At 37.3% G+C, this 18,885-nt stretch overlaps 1 protein-coding gene across 2 annotated transcripts in view; it reads right to left on the bottom strand.

Moving 5' to 3' along the window:
• Positions 1–18,885, bottom strand: part of XPOT (exportin for tRNA) — a 34,775-nt gene that overhangs the window by 3,090 nt on the left and 12,800 nt on the right. For both annotated transcript variants that reach the window (XM_082635781.1, XM_082635780.1), the window contains 14 exons: positions 18,762–18,824; positions 17,255–17,379; positions 16,740–16,884; positions 16,462–16,581; positions 15,792–15,886; positions 15,137–15,206; positions 13,189–13,427; positions 11,982–12,267; positions 10,848–11,037; positions 8,059–8,175; positions 7,767–7,882; positions 6,642–6,689; positions 2,941–3,012; positions 165–221 (listed from right to left, as the gene is read on the bottom strand). In XM_082635781.1, the coding sequence (XP_082491907.1) occupies positions 165–221; positions 2,941–3,012; positions 6,642–6,689; positions 7,767–7,882; positions 8,059–8,175; positions 10,848–11,037; positions 11,982–12,267; positions 13,189–13,427; positions 15,137–15,206; positions 15,792–15,886; positions 16,462–16,581; positions 16,740–16,884; positions 17,255–17,379; positions 18,762–18,824 (1,743 nt within the window). The remainder of the gene's footprint in view (positions 1–164; positions 222–2,940; positions 3,013–6,641; positions 6,690–7,766; positions 7,883–8,058; positions 8,176–10,847; positions 11,038–11,981; positions 12,268–13,188; positions 13,428–15,136; positions 15,207–15,791; positions 15,887–16,461; positions 16,582–16,739; positions 16,885–17,254; positions 17,380–18,761; positions 18,825–18,885) is intronic.

Genomic DNA, 18,885 nt, shown 5'->3' with positions numbered 1-18,885 from the left:
TAACCATGGATTCTTAGAAGCAGGTTTTAGAGCAAAGAGATCCCCAAATATGTAACTGTTGGTCAAACTACAGTATGACACAGTATCCTGTAATATGTATTCTCTCTTGGCTCTGAAACATCACCTAATTGTATGAAGATATATAAGTTTTTCCAAATACCTACCTTTAAGTAGTTTTTAAAAACTTTAGCATCAGGCTGCTGAAGCGCTTGGCAAAACTCCTAGGGGGCCAGGAGGGGAGGAGAGAGAAAAGAATGAGTCTATTTGTATTAAATTCATCATAATTCAAAACCACAGTGTTCTTTTTAAATTATGATGAAAAAAATAAAATCGACCATCTTAACCATTTTTATGTGTATAGTACCAGTGTTAACTATAGGCAACTGTCATGCAACAGATCTCTAGAATTTTTTCATCTTGCAAAACTGAAATTCTATACCCAGTGAACAACTCCCCCTTTTCCTTTTTCCAGCCCCCATCCCCTAGCCACCACCATTCTGCTTTCTGTTTCTAAGAGTTTGACCACTTTAGATACTTCATAGTACGTGGAATCATGCAGCATCTCTTTTTGTGACTGGCTTATTTCATTTCGCATAACATCCTCAAGGTTCATCCATGTTGTAGCATATGACAGAATTTCCTTTTTTTTTTTTTAAGGCCAAATCATATTCCATTGTATGTATATACCACATTTTACTTAATTCACCCATCAATGAGCATTTAGGCTGCTTCAAATCTCTAGGATTCATATTATAATTTATCAATTAATTAACCTGAACAGTTCCTCACCAAAAAGTTTATATGACATTTTCAAATGTAATACTTGTCAGACAGGCTGCTTTCACTTTTGAGAACATGGCCTCCTGGGCAAGACTGACTCTTGCCTCAGAAGGGTGGGTGGGACAAAAACCACATGGCTATGACTGTTTTCATCTAGTAAGAGGGTAACTGAGAGGAGCCAGACTGAAAGAAAAAGAGAAAATTCTCTTCAATAGAATTGTGCAGGGACTTCCCTGGTGGTCCAGTGGCCAAGACTCCCTGCTCCCAATGCAGGGGGCCTGGGTTCGATCCCTGGTCAGGGAACTAGATTCCACATGCTGCAACTAAGAGTTTGCATGCCACAACCAAAGATCCCACAGGTGACAGCTAAAAGATTCTGCATGCCACAACTAAGACCTGGCATAGCCAAATTACAAAAAAAAAAAAAAAAGGATTGTGCAAAAAGTGCTGTCAGAAGGCATATGAAAAAGGGAAAACTGGGAATCATTATCTTTTATAAGCAAATTATTAGATAGAAATATAATACACAGAAAGACAAATATCGTATGATATTGCTTATATGTGGAGTCTAAAAAGAGGGTACAAATGAACTTATTTACAAAACAGAAACAGACTCCAAAAACAAACTTATGGTTACCAAAAGGGAAATGTGTGTGTGCGTGTGGGAGGGATAAATTGGGAGATTGGGACTGACGTATACACACTACTATATATAAAATAGATAACTCATAAGAACCTACTGTATAGCACAGGCAACTCTACTCAATACTTTATAATAGCCTATATGGGAAAAGAATCTAAAAAAGAGTGGATATACGTATATGTATAACTGATTCACTTTGCTGTACATCTGAAACTAACACAACACTGTAGTCAACTAAACTCCAATAAAAATAAAAAAAGAAAGAAAAGAAAAAATAATTTTGCTTCATTTAGCAATCTGGGAAACTATTGATATTATTCAAAATTGAATGGTACATTTCTATTTTTGAGGTGCACTAAGATCATGAGTAATTAATGTATTATTTTCATAAAATACTAATTTACTTGTGTAACAAATGATAACTGAGAAAATTAATATCAATTTAAATATATGTCATAAAATAAGAGATCATAAATTCACTAAAAGTGAGTTTTATGATTACTCTTATGTGAGATCTGTTTCTACCTCATTAGAATTATGTGCTATTGGACAACAGGTCTGGATAACTATGCATCCAGAAAACAATCGAATGCCATCATAAAAATCACTCTGAAAGAGTGCAAAAATGTTAGATAGCTTTCCAGGCACTTACCTCAAAATACGGTTTCAGATTCACAAATTAAGCACTGGTGAGCTTGGCCTGTGTAAAATGAACTACCTGGCACAAACTTTCAGAGCAGAGGTTTGTGTGCCACAGCCCCCTCTGGCAGTCTAGGGGAGCCTGCTGGACTTCTTTTTTTTTTTTTGCGGTACACGAGCCTCTCACTGTTGTGGCCTCCCCCGTTGTGGAGCACAGGCTCCGGATGCGCAGGCTCAGTGGCCATGGCTCACGGGCCCAGCCGCTCTACGGCATGTGGGATCTTCCCGGACCGGGGCACGAACCCATGTCCCCTGCATCAGCAGGCGGACTCTCAACCACTGTGCCACCAGGGAAGCCCCCTGCTGGACTTCTTGCAGAATGTTTTAAAAAACACACTTGTGACACATGGGGTTACAAAGGAAGCTAATTACAATGAATTATGGTTATCAAATGTATTTGTGACATGTGGTAGAAGAATAAGACTTATTGATTTAGATAACAAGGTCTAGTGGTATATTCTAATAACTCATAATTTCAAAAAGATGAATATAAGTAATATTTTGAGATCTGTGGAACAACTAATGCGATATAAAAATATCTGTGATTTCTGTGGGTGACAACATCACAGGCAATGCAAATACTACTGTGATTTGTCCCCTACACAATGGTAGGAAATTAAATTTCTGTTAAAGGTAGTGAAAATAAAAACAGTTTTTTCTCATTCAATTTCATAGGCCCCCTGACATTTGGACTTTTGCTATCCTATACATAGTAAATCAAGGAGAATGTAGTTTGGCTTCCTTGAATCAAAATTTAGATTGAATTACATAGCTCTATTTCTTTAATTAAGAGGAAAATCCACTAGGACAGATCTTACCTGAATTATCTCTGGAGCTACTTGCAAGGAAGGCAGGTATTCTTGTTGAAGATACTGAACACATTCTGGGCCCTGAAAATTAAATTGGAACAACATATGTATACTTTTGTTTTTTTTAATTTATTTATTTATTTTTGGCTGTGTTGGGTCTTCGTTTCTGTGCGAGGGCTTTCTCTAGTTGCGGCGAGCAGGGGCCACTCTTCATCGCGGTGCGCAGGCCTCTCACTATCTCGGCCTCTCTTGTTGCGGAGCACAGGCTCCAGACGCGCAGGCTCAGTAGCTGGGGCTCACGGGCCCAGTTGCTCCACGGCATGTGGGATCTTCCCAGACCAGGGCTCGAACCCGTGTCCCCTGCATTGGCAGGCAGATTCTCAACCACTGTGCCACCAGGGAAGGCCCCATATGTATACTTTAAACACAAAATGGTATCGTGATTAAGAACACAGACTCGGAAGCCAGATTGCTTTGGTCTGAATCCTGGCTCTGGCAAATTTCTAGTAACTGTGAAAGTTATTCAACCTCTCTGAGCCTCAGTTTCCCCACCTGAAAAATGGAGTTATTGTGAGGCTTGGATGAGTTAAGAAACATAAAGCTGTTAGAATAGCACTTAGCACTGAGGACGTGTTCACATTACTAAGTGTTATGCAGTGCTAAAGATTAAACAAATACTCTTCTAAATGCAGAAGTCACAACGCCAAAGCCTGGTTCCACGCACTGAAAGGAGAAAGCAAAGAGAGGGGCTTCTGGTTCAATCTACCATTGGGTGGACTATAGGGTGTCTACGGGTGCGCAAGGGGAAGCCTGTGGGTAGTGCCAGGATAATGAACATCTTTAGAAACTAAAATACAAGCAAGAAAGAACAAAATGCTATGTCGGGAGATAACAGCAATAAAAGTACAACCCCTCCCCCTTCCAGTTCAATAAACTAGGAAACAGGAATTTAGTAGAGAGGTGAGGAAACCAATACCCAGAAAGATAGGGTGAATTGGCTAATTTGCTGTTAATTAAGTCTGCACTAAGTAAAAAGCAGGTCACCTGACTTCTAAAACCTTTGCTCTTCATTGCCAACTGCTGGTACTGCTAGATGCTAAAACTCTAACAGTTTTCTGGGTTTTTAAGGGTAAACTTGGTAGAGGGAAGGGAGAATTCCACAAACTAACCCCTAAGCCCTACACCTTCTCAACAGCTACAAAGGAACTTAGGATACAATTTGAAAACGGTTTTCCTACAGCAATTTGTTTCTGAGATGGTGGCCTCGACCAAATGCAATAAATCCAATACTTAAAAAAAAAAGAAAACCAAAAAACCCAGCTAATTTCACTTTCAAACTTGAGCCTGACTTAAAGGCTTTAATATGTTTATGACTCCAATCTAGCCCAACTGAAAGTAACAGTTATCAAAATGAAATCAATCCAACTCTCCTCAATGTACTTCCCCCTGCATTAATATGTGGATTTCCTGTTAATAGTACTGCTCCTGAATCAAAGGATTTCTCTCTGTTTCCTCATCGACCTTGACTCCTGGCCGTCTAATCCAATCAATCTAGGTCACAATTTAATGACCCTTCAAAGGAAGCTTTGAGAGGAGGTAACACTGCACTGTTTATGAAAGTTTCTCACACCCCTTCTACTCTCCCCCTCACCTTTTTCTTTAGTCTACTCTCCCTATACTTACTGCCCATTCACTGCTCATCATTGCATATAACCCCACTGTTACCACTTAAAAATGGAGTATACTTTTGTTTTTTTTTTAATGAGGAAAAGTAAAGTTAGACCTCAAGAGGAAGTCAGTCAGCTAGATAAATGAGAAAACAGAACAATGAAGCAAAACGTTTTCTAATATGTTCCATTTGATTCAATTCTCTGTGTGTCTAAATAACAGCTCTAAGAACAAGATAAATACTTCTGAATTATAAATATCATTCTTACTGTTTGTTATTCCTCATCCTTCTTGACTCTCTAGCATCCAACAATGTCAATAGTCTCTTTCATGACTCTCTCCCCTTAACTTTCATTCCTTTGGTTCTACTTCTAGCTTTCTCTTGACTCTTGCTTTAGCCAAAGTTCTTTCTATCCTGGTCTTAGAAAGTCTCATTCATTCCTACTACTTCATCTTAGCAAACTACAACCTGAGGACTCCAAAATCAGTATTTAGTTCTAACTGCTCTAGACCCGTATTTCAAAGTGCGCTGTGAACATTTTTTCCACTTAGCTCTCCTAAGTTCAACCCCACTGACTACTGACTTACCAACTTTTCACATGTAACACACACCTAGATCCGTTTTGGTTTTTAGCTATTCTACCTCCATGCTTTAGCTAAACGGGATAACACTATTTTCTACCACGTCTACCATGTGACATCTGATCTGTCTTCATACACCCACCACATAACTTTGCCCAGAGTGCCAGCTCCTCCTGGTCAGCTCGATGAATGTACATTTGTTTCAAGGTCTATCAGAAAAACAGAAAAATATCCCCTCTTTTCAATGGCTGTCTTAGACTGCCCTCATAGGCAAAGCTGCTCATTCATCTTTAGTCCCACCATGTTACATTTAATACAAATGTATTAGTTTAATATACCTCTGTTAAAGTACTTACTTAACCCATCCAATTGAGTTTTTAGGTACTGGTCTCCCCTGATTCTAAGCTCCACAAATATTGGGGCACTTTTTATTCATCTTTATATAGGTCTCCTGCAGCCCCAAAACACATACCCCTCACCCTAGCACATAGAGAAAATGCCTGATTGAAAACCCTTCAAATCTCTTTTGGAATCAAAAATTCAAGTTCAGACGAAGAGGGGGCTATACGGAGACTCTGAACAAGACGTCATGCTTTTATTTTAGGCAACTGAGGGAAGACTCATTAGATGACTGCAACTATGGGGGAATGCTAGTCCTGTGTTGGCATCCTAGCTTTGTGAAGTTGGAGACAGAAATTTTTGTTAAAAAAAAAAAAAAAAGCTACCTGATTTTCAAATATTGGCAATCAACTCATTATTATTTAAAATACTGTATAAAGCAAACAACACACCAGATAGATTCAGCTCAGAATCACGTATAATTTATACAGATGGTTAAACTGACAAGGACACTACAACATTCTGAAGCAGTAAAGTGTTCTAACCAATCTGTAATACTAAGAAGTTGGACAAATCTGTGAAGAACCACGAGGTAGTGAAATCTAGATCGTGAAATTCTGGTTAAAATTTTTCTCACTCTTGTTAAACCAAACAAACATACATTTTAACCTTCCTATTACCCCAAACATGAAAGACAATAAAGGACACTACTATTTTCATTCGACCTGCCCCTCACATCCAAAAAAGTCAGAACTGAAGTTAACTTTTATAAAAGATACAGCTTTCAAGAACAAGATATACTCAAAACTACAACAAATAAGGGACTTCCCTGGTGGCGCAGTGGTTAAGAATCCGCCTGCCAATGCAGGGGACACGGGTTTGAGGCCGGGTCCAGGAAGATCCCACATGCTGCAGAACAACAAAGCCCGTGCGCCACAACTACTGAAGCCCATGTGCCTACAGCCTGTGCTCCACAACAAGAGAAGCCACCGTGATGAGAAGCCCACCTAAATAAAGAAAGAAAGAAAGAAAGAAAGCAAAAAAAAAAAAAAAAAAAAAAAAAAAACTATAACAATAAGCATGTGAGCTGAAAACGAAGGGGCAGGGAGTACAAAGCTTACCCGTTTGAGATGAATTGTTTTCAGCGTCACTGCACACTCAGATAAAGCCTGTGAGAAACAAGATTAAGAATTTTAATATGGTCAATTCTTGGTTACTGTTCCAACTTTTCTTTTTATTTCCTTGGCCACTGCTCATTAACATTTACCTCCAAAGAAGGGATGGAATGATTTCCCGGGTGGCTCAGTGGTTAAGTATCCACCTGCCAATACAGGGGACATGGGTTCAATCCCTGGTCCAGGAAGATCCCACATGCCATGGAGCAACAAAGCCCGTGTGCCACAACTACTGAGCCTGCACTCTAGAGCCCGCAAGCTGCAACTACAGAGCCAGTGTGCCACAACTACTGAAGCCTGCACGCCTAGAGCCCGTGTTCTGCAACAAGAGAAGCCACCACAATGAGAAGCCCACACAATGCAACAAAGAGTAGCCCCCGCTCGCCTCAACTAGAGAAAGCCTGTGTGCAGCAACAAAGACCCAATGCAGCCAAAAATAAATTAAAAAAATAAAATAAATTTACAAAAAAAAAAAAGAAGGCATAGAGAAAGGAAAGGTAACAGGCAGGGAGATGGAACAAATGGGTTAAATAGAAAATTTTAAAAATAGAAAAATACAGAAATGATGTCTTAATGCAGTAGATGATAATTAAGAAATCTAGCTTTTACTAGGTCCTGGGTAAGTGAGTAAAGGGCAACTTCTTGACATTAAGCATTCTGAAGATGAGATTTGGGGAAACTATCAAATGAGGAAGAGAAAGTTACTCTTAATAATTAGGGAAAAAACCATTAAGCCAAGTTTTAGAATGAAAGTAGAGGCAGGAAACTAATAACTCAATCAAAGCTTTAAAAAATGTTTGCATCATGTACCCTTTCATGGTCCTAGAAAAAGTCTTCGCTGTTAAAGTTGGAGGAGTTGGATTTTATACATTCAACTTTAACATCAAGATTTAGTTAAGAATCACAAGGTCCAAAAGGTATCAATTTTTAAAAAATGAATTCTTATTTGAAATTTTTTTTGTTTTGAAAAGGCACTGAAATCTAATATAATCAACCTGGCATTAAAAAAGAAATTGTGAGTTAGAACACATGAGATTTACACAAAGTAAACAGAGACTCCTAGGTGCTTACCAATACTGTTTGTGCATCTGCCAGGTCAAAGGTTTGTTTTAAAGGTGCTAAGAAACATGCGGGGACAATGTGCTTATAAACAAAATCAGCAAATCCCACTGGTCCGTCTTTACCTCCTGTCAAGAGAATTCAGATTTTCATCTTGTATAAAAAGAAAGTCATTTAATTTATCACTGGTGAAAATCAACTCCCAGCTCCTGTCTATGTTAGGGCCAGGATCCCATTTCATCTCTCTTGTCTTAGGAAACAGGTTGGGGAATGAAGTTTTTTTTTTTTTTCTAAATCATCTTACCCCAGAGTTCTACCAACTTGGAAAGGATGATAAAACACGTTTTCTGGGCAATTGGATCTGGATATTCGACTGCTCCTTGAATAACAGTTACCAACACTCGTTCTACATTCTCTGCACCTGAAAAGAAAAAAAAAACTGAGTTCAATCTCATAAAGAACTAGAAAGGCAACCTGAAGCTCTCACTTCATATACAGTAACATGACAAAAACAATTACAGAGTTGCTAAGATCCTCAGTTTTTATTAACTTGGCTCCTAAATTTTAAGCATAAAACATTGAAAAATTACTATTCCCTTATTATCTTGCCCTCTGGATTTCCATATAGCAAAATATTCTATGTTGATCTATATAGTCTCATTTATTTTAAATTTCAAAACAGCAAAGTGGCCAGTAAGATTTAATTGTCAGGTCAATTCTGGCAAGTAGCTACCACACTATTTATACTATGAAGGAACCAATTAATACAGCTTTAGGCATACATGGATCATTCTCTAGATAGACCACATACTAGAACACAAAACAAGCCTCAACAAATTTAAGAGGATAGAAATTATTTCAAGCATCTTTTCTGACCACAACGGCATGAAACTAGAAATCAACCACAGAAGAAAAACAAAAAATACCCCGACTACATACAGACTAAACAACATGCTACTAAAAAAAAAGGAGGAAATCAAAAAATACCAAAACAAATGCTAATGAAAACACAACCATACGAAAATCTATAGAATGCAGCAAAAGCAGTCATAGGAGGGACGTTTATAGAGATTCAGGCCTTCCTCAAAAAACAACTTAACCTACCAGCTAAAAGAATTAGAAAAAGAACACGCAAAATCTGAAGTCAGCAGAAGGAAGGAAATAAAGATCAGAGAGATTAAAAAAAAACAGAAAAAGTCAATAAAACCAAGAGCTGGGGGACTTGCCTGGTGGCACAGTGGTTAAGAAACTGCCTGCCAATACAGGGGATATGGGTTCAATCCCTAGTCCAGGAAGATCCCACATACCGCAGAGCAACTAAGCCTGCACACCACAACTACTGAGCCTGTGCTCCAGAGCCTGTGAGCCACAACTACTGAGCCCGTGGGCCACAACTACTGAAGCCTGTGTGCCCTAGAGCCTGTGTGCTGCAACTACTGAGCCCATGCGCTGTAGGGCACGCATGCTGCAACTACTGAAGCCCGTGAGCCTAGAGCCCGTGCTCTGCAAGAGAAGCCACTGCAATGAGAAGCCCATGTACTGCAACGAAGAGTAGCCCCCACTCACCACAACTAGAGAAAGCCCGTGCACAGCAACGAAGCAGCCAAAAAAAAAAAAAAAAAAAAAAAGCGCTTTATTTTAATAAATGAACAAACAAGTAAGTAAATCATAGCAATATTTTCTTAGATCAGTCTCCCAAGGCAAAATAAATAAAATCAAAAATAAACAAATGGGACCTAGTCAAACTTATAAGCTTTTGCACTGCAAAGGAAACCATAAATGAAACGAAAAGACAACCTATGGACTGGAAGAAAATATTTGCAAGTGATGAAACCAACAAGGGCTTAATTTCCAAAATACACAAATAGCTCATACTACTCAATAACAACAACAAAAAAGCCAACCCCGTCAAAAAACGGGCAGAAAACCTAAATAGACATTTCTCCAAAGATAAACAGATAGCCAACATGCACATTAAAAGATGCTCAACATTGCTAATTATTAGAGAAATGCAAATCAAAACTATGATGAGGTATCACCTCACACTGGTCAGAATAGCCCTCATCAAAAAGTATCCAAATAATAAATGCTGGAGAGGGTGTAGAGAAAAGGGAACCCTCCTACACTGTTGGTGGCAATGTAAATTGGTGCCCCCGCTATGGAGAACAGTTCCTTAAAAAACTGGCGGTTCCTTAAAAAACTGGCGGTTCCTTAAAAAAACTAAAAGTGGAGTTACCATATGATCCAGCAATCCAACTCCTGGGTATATACCCGGAAAACATGAAAACTCTAATTAGAAAAGACACATGCACACCAATATTCACGGCAGCACTATTTACAACAGCCGAAACATGGAAGCAACCTAAATGTCCATCAGCAAATGAATGGATAAAGAAGACGTGGGGTATATATACAATGAAATATTACTCAGCCATAAAAAAGAATGAAATATTTCAATTTGCAGCAACATGGATGGACCTAGAAATTATCATACTAAGTGAAGTAAGTCAGACAGAGAAAGACAAATATTGTATGGTATCACTTATACGTGGAATCTAAAACATGACACAAATGAACTTATTTATAAAACAGAAACAGACTCACAGACATAGAAAACAAACTTATGGTTACAAAGGGGAAGGTAGGGAGGGATAAATTAGGAGTATGAGGTTAACACATACACACTACTATATATAAAACAGATAAACAACAAGGATTTACTTATAACACAGGGAACTGTATTCAATATGCTGTAATAACCTATAACGGAAAAGAATCTGAAAAAGGATATGTATATACGTGTATAACTGAATCACTTTGCTGTATACCTGAAACTAACAGAAAACATTGTAAATCAACTTAAAAAAAAAAAAAAAAGGAATACTGCTTTAGGAAAATGGGAACTGAATACAAGTTAATTTTAAGGTCCTCTATGTGAAAATGATTCCCACCCTGATGGTAATAAACTGTCATCTTTGGGGCCAACATATAACGACTTCAAAAGTTTAGTGTTTACTCCAACTAGCTCTTGCTCATATAGATATACAACTGTGACAAGTACTTAGACGACTTAGGCACTGCATGCATCCTCACCTTGATTTGCTATGACTTCGCTCATTCCACTGCCTGTGACTGTTTGCAGGAAAGCAAAGTAACTCCTGCGCAACATCTGCTTCTCTAAAGCAGCAGACTGGTCGTTTTCTTCTGCTGGTCGGAGCAAAACTTCAAAAATTGCATGAAGAAGAGGCATAAACATTTGTTGTAAAAATGGGGATACCTGTATCTGAAGAGATGAAACAACGATTACTATTTCAGAAATAAGAAAATTAGTAACACGAAACTTAGAAAAAACATGTTTTACATAAAGCCTTTTTCTAGAGATTCTAGTTAGGACACGTATTTACATAATTCGGTTAGCAAATATCAATGTTAAGACAAAAATCTATAGAGCATAACAGTATTGAAAGCCTCAAGATCGTTAAGTTCAACCCATTTCCTACAGTTCAAGATTCAGGTTCAAATAACATGGAGTCAGACATATTTCACAATCAAATATTGCCATGGAATATTTTAAAATTTAAATTTTCAATAAATGAATTCTACTGCTAAATTATATATGAATTTATATGATTGAGCTCTCAGGCTTTACATGCCCTTGAGCAAATTGCTTAACTTCTGTGTCTCAGTCTCTTCATCCTTAAAACAACAATACTTAACTTCTAGGGTTGTTACAAAGATCAACTGAATGTATAAGAAAATGCTCTGAACAGATTTTGAACACAGAACACTATGTAAGTGTTAGTAATTTTTATTAGCCAACTTACGCTTAGGTTACATTTCCTTGTACATAAAACTGACACTGAATTATTTTTAAACTACTTGGGCACCCAAATTACAGGGCTTAAAATTTATTCTTTAGGCATTTATTATTCAATGCTGTTTTATTTGCTTTTCTAAAATACCAGACTAATAGTTTTCTTCTGCTGCATAGAACAGAAAAGGTCTATTCTTATTAAAACATCTTTTAAGCATTTCCTATGTGTCAGGCAGTGTTGCAGACACTGGGGATGATAAAAATACCTATGATCCATGCCCCCAAGAAACTCATACTTTAAAAAAAAAACAAGGGTCAAATGCTAAAATATACCTAAAGATAAATACATCTAATCTTGAAGTCAGGAGATCTTAAAGTCAGGAAATTCTCTGAGCTCTGAAGGTTTGTGGTACCTTAAATTTGGCTGTAATCTGGTTGATAAGAGGAATGAATTCCTGGAGGTCTTTTGCTTCACAATCTTTGAGCATGTGTTCTGAAGCAGATGGAATGAACGGAAGGACCTCTTCCTCCAGGCAAATAATCATGCGATGAAGGAACGTGCGAACCCCACTTCTGAGAATATCCTTTTGTAAGGGACAACTGAGGGCTGGCAAGAACGTCTGTAAACAGTCCAGATAAACTTCGGAACAGCCACACTGTTTCACCGTCTGCTTGTTGCTGAAAGCTTTGCTGGTTCGACTATATAAACAATTATCAGGTAACTAGTTTTAAGTTTATTCTTCAAATGTTTTATGGAGTAGTCAAAAACAACACACAACAAATTATAAAACTGACAAAACAAAGAAGCCATTTCTTTATTTTCCATGTCACAGCTATGTCTATCTTTAGCTGATATGGTTACTTGTAAACTATTGCTTCCAGTTACCATTCCAGAAAGAGCTCAAGTTAAAATTAAATGAATGAATGAAATGTAATTAATACAATCTCTCAAATGTGAGTCCACCTAAATGTTTTACTAAAATTCTGCTGATAACGTATGCAGAAAAGAGAAAAAAAATCTATTTATTATGAATAGGCTATACTACACAATCTGTAAACTACCAATTTATATTTAAAACAATCTTAGGATCAAGTTATTTATACAACATCTTTAACATAAGCTTTTGCACTAAAGTCTTCTGCAGAGCAATTTCTCTATGTAGCTTCTAATGAGCAATCACTATAACTTTCATGCTGTTATTATTTGCCAATAAACAGAGAGAAACAAAGGGCAGCTTGGGTGGTCTTCAGGACACAATGTAACAACTAAAAAGAAGGCTCAGCACCTTCTCTTTAAGGTTCCAAAACTGATCCCCTGATGTCATTGGTACATAAACACCTAGACTAATCTCCTTAAATACGTAATCAATTTATAACAAAGAAATCAGAGGAGTTAAGGATTTAGATAACTGTCAAGTCAGAAATGCATAATGTGACATGAACTAATTCCTTCTTCAGTTAAATCTAATTCAATGAATTAGAAAAGAAACAATTTAAACAATTCTCTGGACAATCTAGTTTTACAAACATAGATATGCATGCCCAATTAGAAAAATCCAAGCAAATGATTCTGTGTATGTTGAAAAAAATCACTTCACAAATTTAAATGCAATCACTCACCTGGCAAATCCAACAGCGTGGTTGAGACAGTCTGCAAGAGATGCCTGCCTTTCTTCGTCCTGCGCCAGCATCAATTTTTCTAACAGAATTTTAAACTTCTCCATGAGTGGAGTCAACAGATTCCTCATTAATGCCTGCTTCCGTTCTGCTGAGTACTCACTATTAACAATCAGCACTCCAGCTGTCTCATAAATAAATAATTGATCATCGCTGCTCAACAAAGACTGGTAACCATTCTCCTAAAATGAAATTTAGTCTTATTGAAGTTTTTCTTTGTTCAGTTCCTCTCATTTAGATGAGAATAAGTACAAGAGGGACAGGAGATTTAATCTATCACATCAACTCATTATTAAAAAGAAGACTGAGTACTTATAAAATAAAATTTTTCCCAGGATCATATAATGGAAAACAAATGGAATTAGAGGTCAAAAGATCATGGGTCTAATTCTACCCCTAACAAAACTTCATAAATGGTCATATAATGTAACTGTTAGTTTTCTAACTTGTTTTCTTTTGTAAAACCTATTTATTATTAGGAGGCTAACAATCAGGTATACAACGTGCTTTGAATGTTAGGACAAAAGCCACACAAGTTAATACTTTAGAGTGTTTAAGAGTTAAATCAGTAAACACCATACAATAAACACACACATACACAACAGTTGTTACTTTAGAACATCTGAAAATAAGACTGCAAGTGAAAAAAAAAGATCTCATTCAAGCATAAGCAAACATCTATAGATTGATCCATTTTTATTAATGAGTTTGTTATTTTTCACATTTATGCAGTCTGAGAGGCCAGGAGGAGGGGGAAAATATCAGAGGCCCCTCTAGCTCTAACAATAAAGCTCCCTGTTAAGAAATTATTTAAAAGCCTAGTCTTAAAACAGATAAATTATGTGGCAGGCTTATTATTAAAAAAAAAAAGACCTCATCTTTTAAAAGTGAATGTCCCTATTTATTTTTTATATAAGTTTATTTATTTAGGCTGCACTGGGTCTTAGTTGTGGCATGCGGGATCTTTTAGCTGTGGCATGCGGACTTGTAGTTGCAGCTTGCGGGCTCTTAGATTCGGCATGTGGACTCTTAGTTGCAGCATGCATGCAGGATCTAGTTCCCCAACCAGGGATTGAACCTGGGCCCCCTGCACTGGGAGTGTGGAGTCTTAAGTACTGGACCACCAGGGGAAGTCCCATGAAGTATTTTAATATGTATGTTTCTTTAATGTGTAGGCAAAGATAATTTAACCATATAATGCACTAGTAACCTTTCATGCAATGAAACTATATACCTTTGTACCCTGAATACTGATATTTATTTTTTAAAAACCCAAAATATTATTTTATGTTTAACACTTTTCAAGTGGCAGCTCTAGTAATAACTTTCATCAAAATGAAAAAAAATGTCAAGGTCAGTATTTTGCTTTACACAAAAACATGTATCAGTCAAAATGTGCTTACAAAGTATCTCAACATAAATCTGTCTAGTGAAATAAACACCGAAATATACAGATCAACCAGCATTAAAATTTTTTTTACCCCAAGCCAGAAGTTTCACAGAAAAACTTCAGTCTACCAGTAGCAGTCACTGAGAATGGCTAATGTGATCATAGTACTAAACAGAGAATAATTTAGAAACCGAATTTTCCTTCTCCAAAAAAAAAACACTTCACTTGCATTTAACAGTACAGAGAGCAGACCATATCTCACACTGCTAAATCTATCAGTCAAAGTTTGATTCCTTTCTATTTCTATTACTATGTTTTGTTTACTGTATCTCAACAGAGTTTTGGTAAACAAAACTAACCCTTGCACATCCTCCATCCACACTTTAAAAAACAAAAACAAAAACAAAAAAAAAACGCCCAAAGGCCTTAACACTAAAGGCTAAAGGGATATGTAGCCTCAATATTGGGGAAAACTTATCACTCAGAAGGATAGATACTTACAGGTGGAGAAAGTTCTAATAAATCTTGTATTCTATTCAGAATATCCTCAATGAAAGGATTCATTTGTTTACTGAATAAAGGCAAAAAGGAAAACCACAATTACATAAATAACAGTGCTTGGCAAAGTGTGGAAATGCCAAATCCCTCTTTAAGGCAGAACTAAAAAAAAAAGTTCAGTACTAAGGTAGTCACACATGTGATCATTCAGACTATCTATGATTTTTTTAAACTACAATTTTATAAGCCTAAGAATAAGTAGTTTTCATACCAAAAACTGGTACTAGTAAAGAACAATACAATATAAAACAGATTAAGTTCAAAATGTATTTCCAAGGAATATCATCTTTAGAATTTCAAAGAAGCCATAGAGTTATCTACAGCAGTAAAACTGTTACGTAACTAATGTCATTAGTGATGACAGGTGTTACATACAAAAATATTCAAACAAATCACTGTTTAACGATGAACAAAGTACCTGGCTAAAGAGAAGGAAAAGAAATCGTAACATCATGATACAAAAAGGAACACCAAAATTTTACAAAAGCCTTAGGACGAAAAGACCAAATCTACCACAGACTCTTAGAAAATAATTTACATCTTACTTAACAATCTTAAAAACAAGAATTAAACATTATAGATGAAATTTTGTACTTACTTCAGAGATTTGACAAATCTAGAAAACAGGTAAGCAGTTCTGCTCCGTACTTTTGCACTAGAGTGCCGCAGACCCCTGTGATCTAAGAAAGCCATCTAAAGAAACAGAGACACTTTTACTATTTCTGTACTTATTTAAGGCTTTTATTGCTATTGTCATGACACATTTTTGTTCACACCAAATTCTACTTTTTAGCTCTAGAAGGGAAGAACTAGGTACATATAAAAAGTAAGCCTAGGGCTTCCCTGGTGGCGCAGTGGTTGGGAGTCCGCCTGCCGGTGCAGGGGACGCGGGTTCGTGCCCCTGTCCGGGAGGATCCCACGTGCCGCGGAGCGGCTGGGCCCGTGAGCCATGGCCGCTGGGCCTGCGCGTCCGGAGCCTGTGCTCCGCAGCGGGAGAGGCCACAGCAGTGAGAGGCCCGCGTAATGCAAAAAAAAAAAAAAAAAAGTAAGCCTACGCTACACACAAACAGGCCCTTGAGTATTTGTTTTAAATAACTGACTAGACAAACTCCATTTTAAAGGAATGGAGGAGGGGTTAGTTTCAGTGTGTTGAAGAGTTTTTGAGAGGTTCTGGCTCTGGAAAAAGTAATAAAGGGAAGATAGAATACTATCTGCTCATTAGCTGAAACACACGGAAAATAAAAGTTGAGAGTAAAGTGTATACTTACTAGTACACATGGAATGTGTTGAGGTTCAACTGTGAAAAACTTTTCATATCTAACAACAGTTTCGAAGAACTCCAATGTCACAGACGTGTGCTGGTAGGAACTGACTCCTGATGTTACCAACTGGAGCAGGAAAAAGTTAAGAAATCTATCCTTATTTACTGCAACATCAAAATGTCCCAGTATTAACATATATTAAGCTCTAACAATTAAGGAACTCACATTAGCTTATATGAAAACAGAAAATTATGTTCAAAATAAATTATCTTTAGTATACTTACAGTTCGCATCATATCCTGCAAAGCACTAGCTTTTGAAACATCACCTGAGAAGTGAGCACCATGAGATACTGGAAGAGCTTCTGCCAACATATACAGCAATCTTATTGCCACTTCAACTTCCATAAACCTTGTAGTCTGCCAATTCCTACCAAGGTATATAATATGTCAGTGAAATCTGAATGTAAACTTTCTATACAACTAGTGATGCACGGGATAAAAGACACCAACCAAAGCCTCTTTAATTATTAAACAGTCACAGCAATTGTTAACTTTGCAACATAATTCATATCACAAAAGTATATAAAACTAATGAAATCCATTTTATTGACATTCCAAAGAGCAGTATTTCCCTCCAAGAATCAAGATAAATCAGACGCAAGTGCATTGTTTCAGAGATACACATAAGATCTTCATAAGTAACATAAATTAATAAGTCACGTGAATCACTTATGGTAGACCATCATCAGGGAGAAAAGGAAAGAGGTGACTTGTTAGAAACAGCATAACAAACTTACTGCAGGGTAGAACTAAAAACTCTGCGAACAGAAGCCAGCAGTAACTCGGGTGAAACTTGAGCAAGCCTGTCCAACAATAACTTCAGTTGTTTTCTGTATTCTACAAACATGGCTTCATCTTCACCCTGTGATATTTTAAAAATTCCATTAAAAAACTTAAAAGATCTTAAAACACATAAAATGGTGAGTTCTCACTAGTTTTTGTATTTACAAATTTAATACACTTTTATTTTTTCATCAATATTTATTTATGTAGGAAAATGTACTATGCTCAGTAGCCTTTCCCCTCCTGCTCACAAATAATTTTATCTGAACACAGCCCTAGACCATGAAAGCCTATAGCCAGAAATAGCAATAGGGAGGACATTAAAAACAAAAGTCTAACAGGAGAGAGTTATTGAGGGACAATTAAGCAAAGGACAGATAATGCAAGGCTTTGGGGAAAAAACAAAAACAAGAGTCTAAGCCAGGATGGGTTCATGTAGGGCTCTGTGAGAACTCTGGCACCTTATTTATACTCCTTGTATCTCACTGTCCACTTTAAGAACTGCAATAATATCACATGATTGACGATATTATATGTAATGAGCCTAGCACTTCATAAGTGCATGGTGTGTTGGTGATCATCACCATTATTCTTTTACAGTTAGAAGTTTTTGAATGCCTGAAGTGGGTAATAGAACACGTTAGCACACAACTAGACAGTACACGCCATCACTGAGTTGCTAGAAAGCACCGATGACCCTTGTGATTGATGAAAAGCTGACTCACTGACAACCCTGGACAAGACTTTAACCAGAACAAGTCCAGAGACAGTTAAGTACCTCATTCCTACTCTCCCACAGACAATTATGATCTGAGGTCCATCAACTGGGCCTCAACTGATCACTCTTACTAAATATAAAGTGAAATATGATCACCAATAATACTGTCAATGAAGTTCAATGCTACAAAGTGTTTTTAAAAGGGTCATTTTAAAGAGGGACAAAATACAAAAAAATGAAGGATTATGAAAGTTTCCATTGATTTCCCCTAAATAGAGGTCAATATAAACAAGACTAGGGACTTCCCTGGTGGCGCAGTGGTTAAGAATCCACCTGCCAATGCAGAGGACACGGGTTTGAGCCCTGGTCCGGGAAGATCCCACATGCCGCGGAGCAACTGAGCCCGTGCGCCACAGCTACTGAGCCTGCGCTCTAGAGCTCATGAGCCACAACTACTGAGCCTGTGTGCTGCAACTACTGAAGCCTGCACGCCTAGAACCCGTGCTCCGCAACAAGAGAAGCCACCACAATGAGAAGCCCATGCACCGCAAAGAAGATTAGCCCCTGCTCGCCACAACTAGAGAGAAAGCCTGTGAGCAGCAACGAAGACCCAACGCAGTCAAAAAACAAAAACAAAAACAAAACCCCATGACTAATTTTTTAAGATAATCAAAACTTGGAATATTAATTTGATGTAAGTAAACAAAATTAAAACTGATTTCTCCTCAATGCAAAATTCTTACCTCATTTTCAAAGTTATATTCTTCATCATAGGTTAATTTTTTCATAACGGCCAACATGATTGCCTAAAATTAAGAATAAAATACCTTTTGTCAGTCTCCTTTAATTTCATATAATTTGAAATTA

Source organism: Mesoplodon mirus (assembly GCF_964341445.2).
Source record: "Mesoplodon mirus genome assembly, chromosome: 11".
NCBI classification, from domain to species: Eukaryota; Metazoa; Chordata; class Mammalia; order Artiodactyla; family Ziphiidae; genus Mesoplodon; species Mesoplodon mirus.
This window is presented reverse-complemented; position numbering and strand designations above follow the sequence as displayed.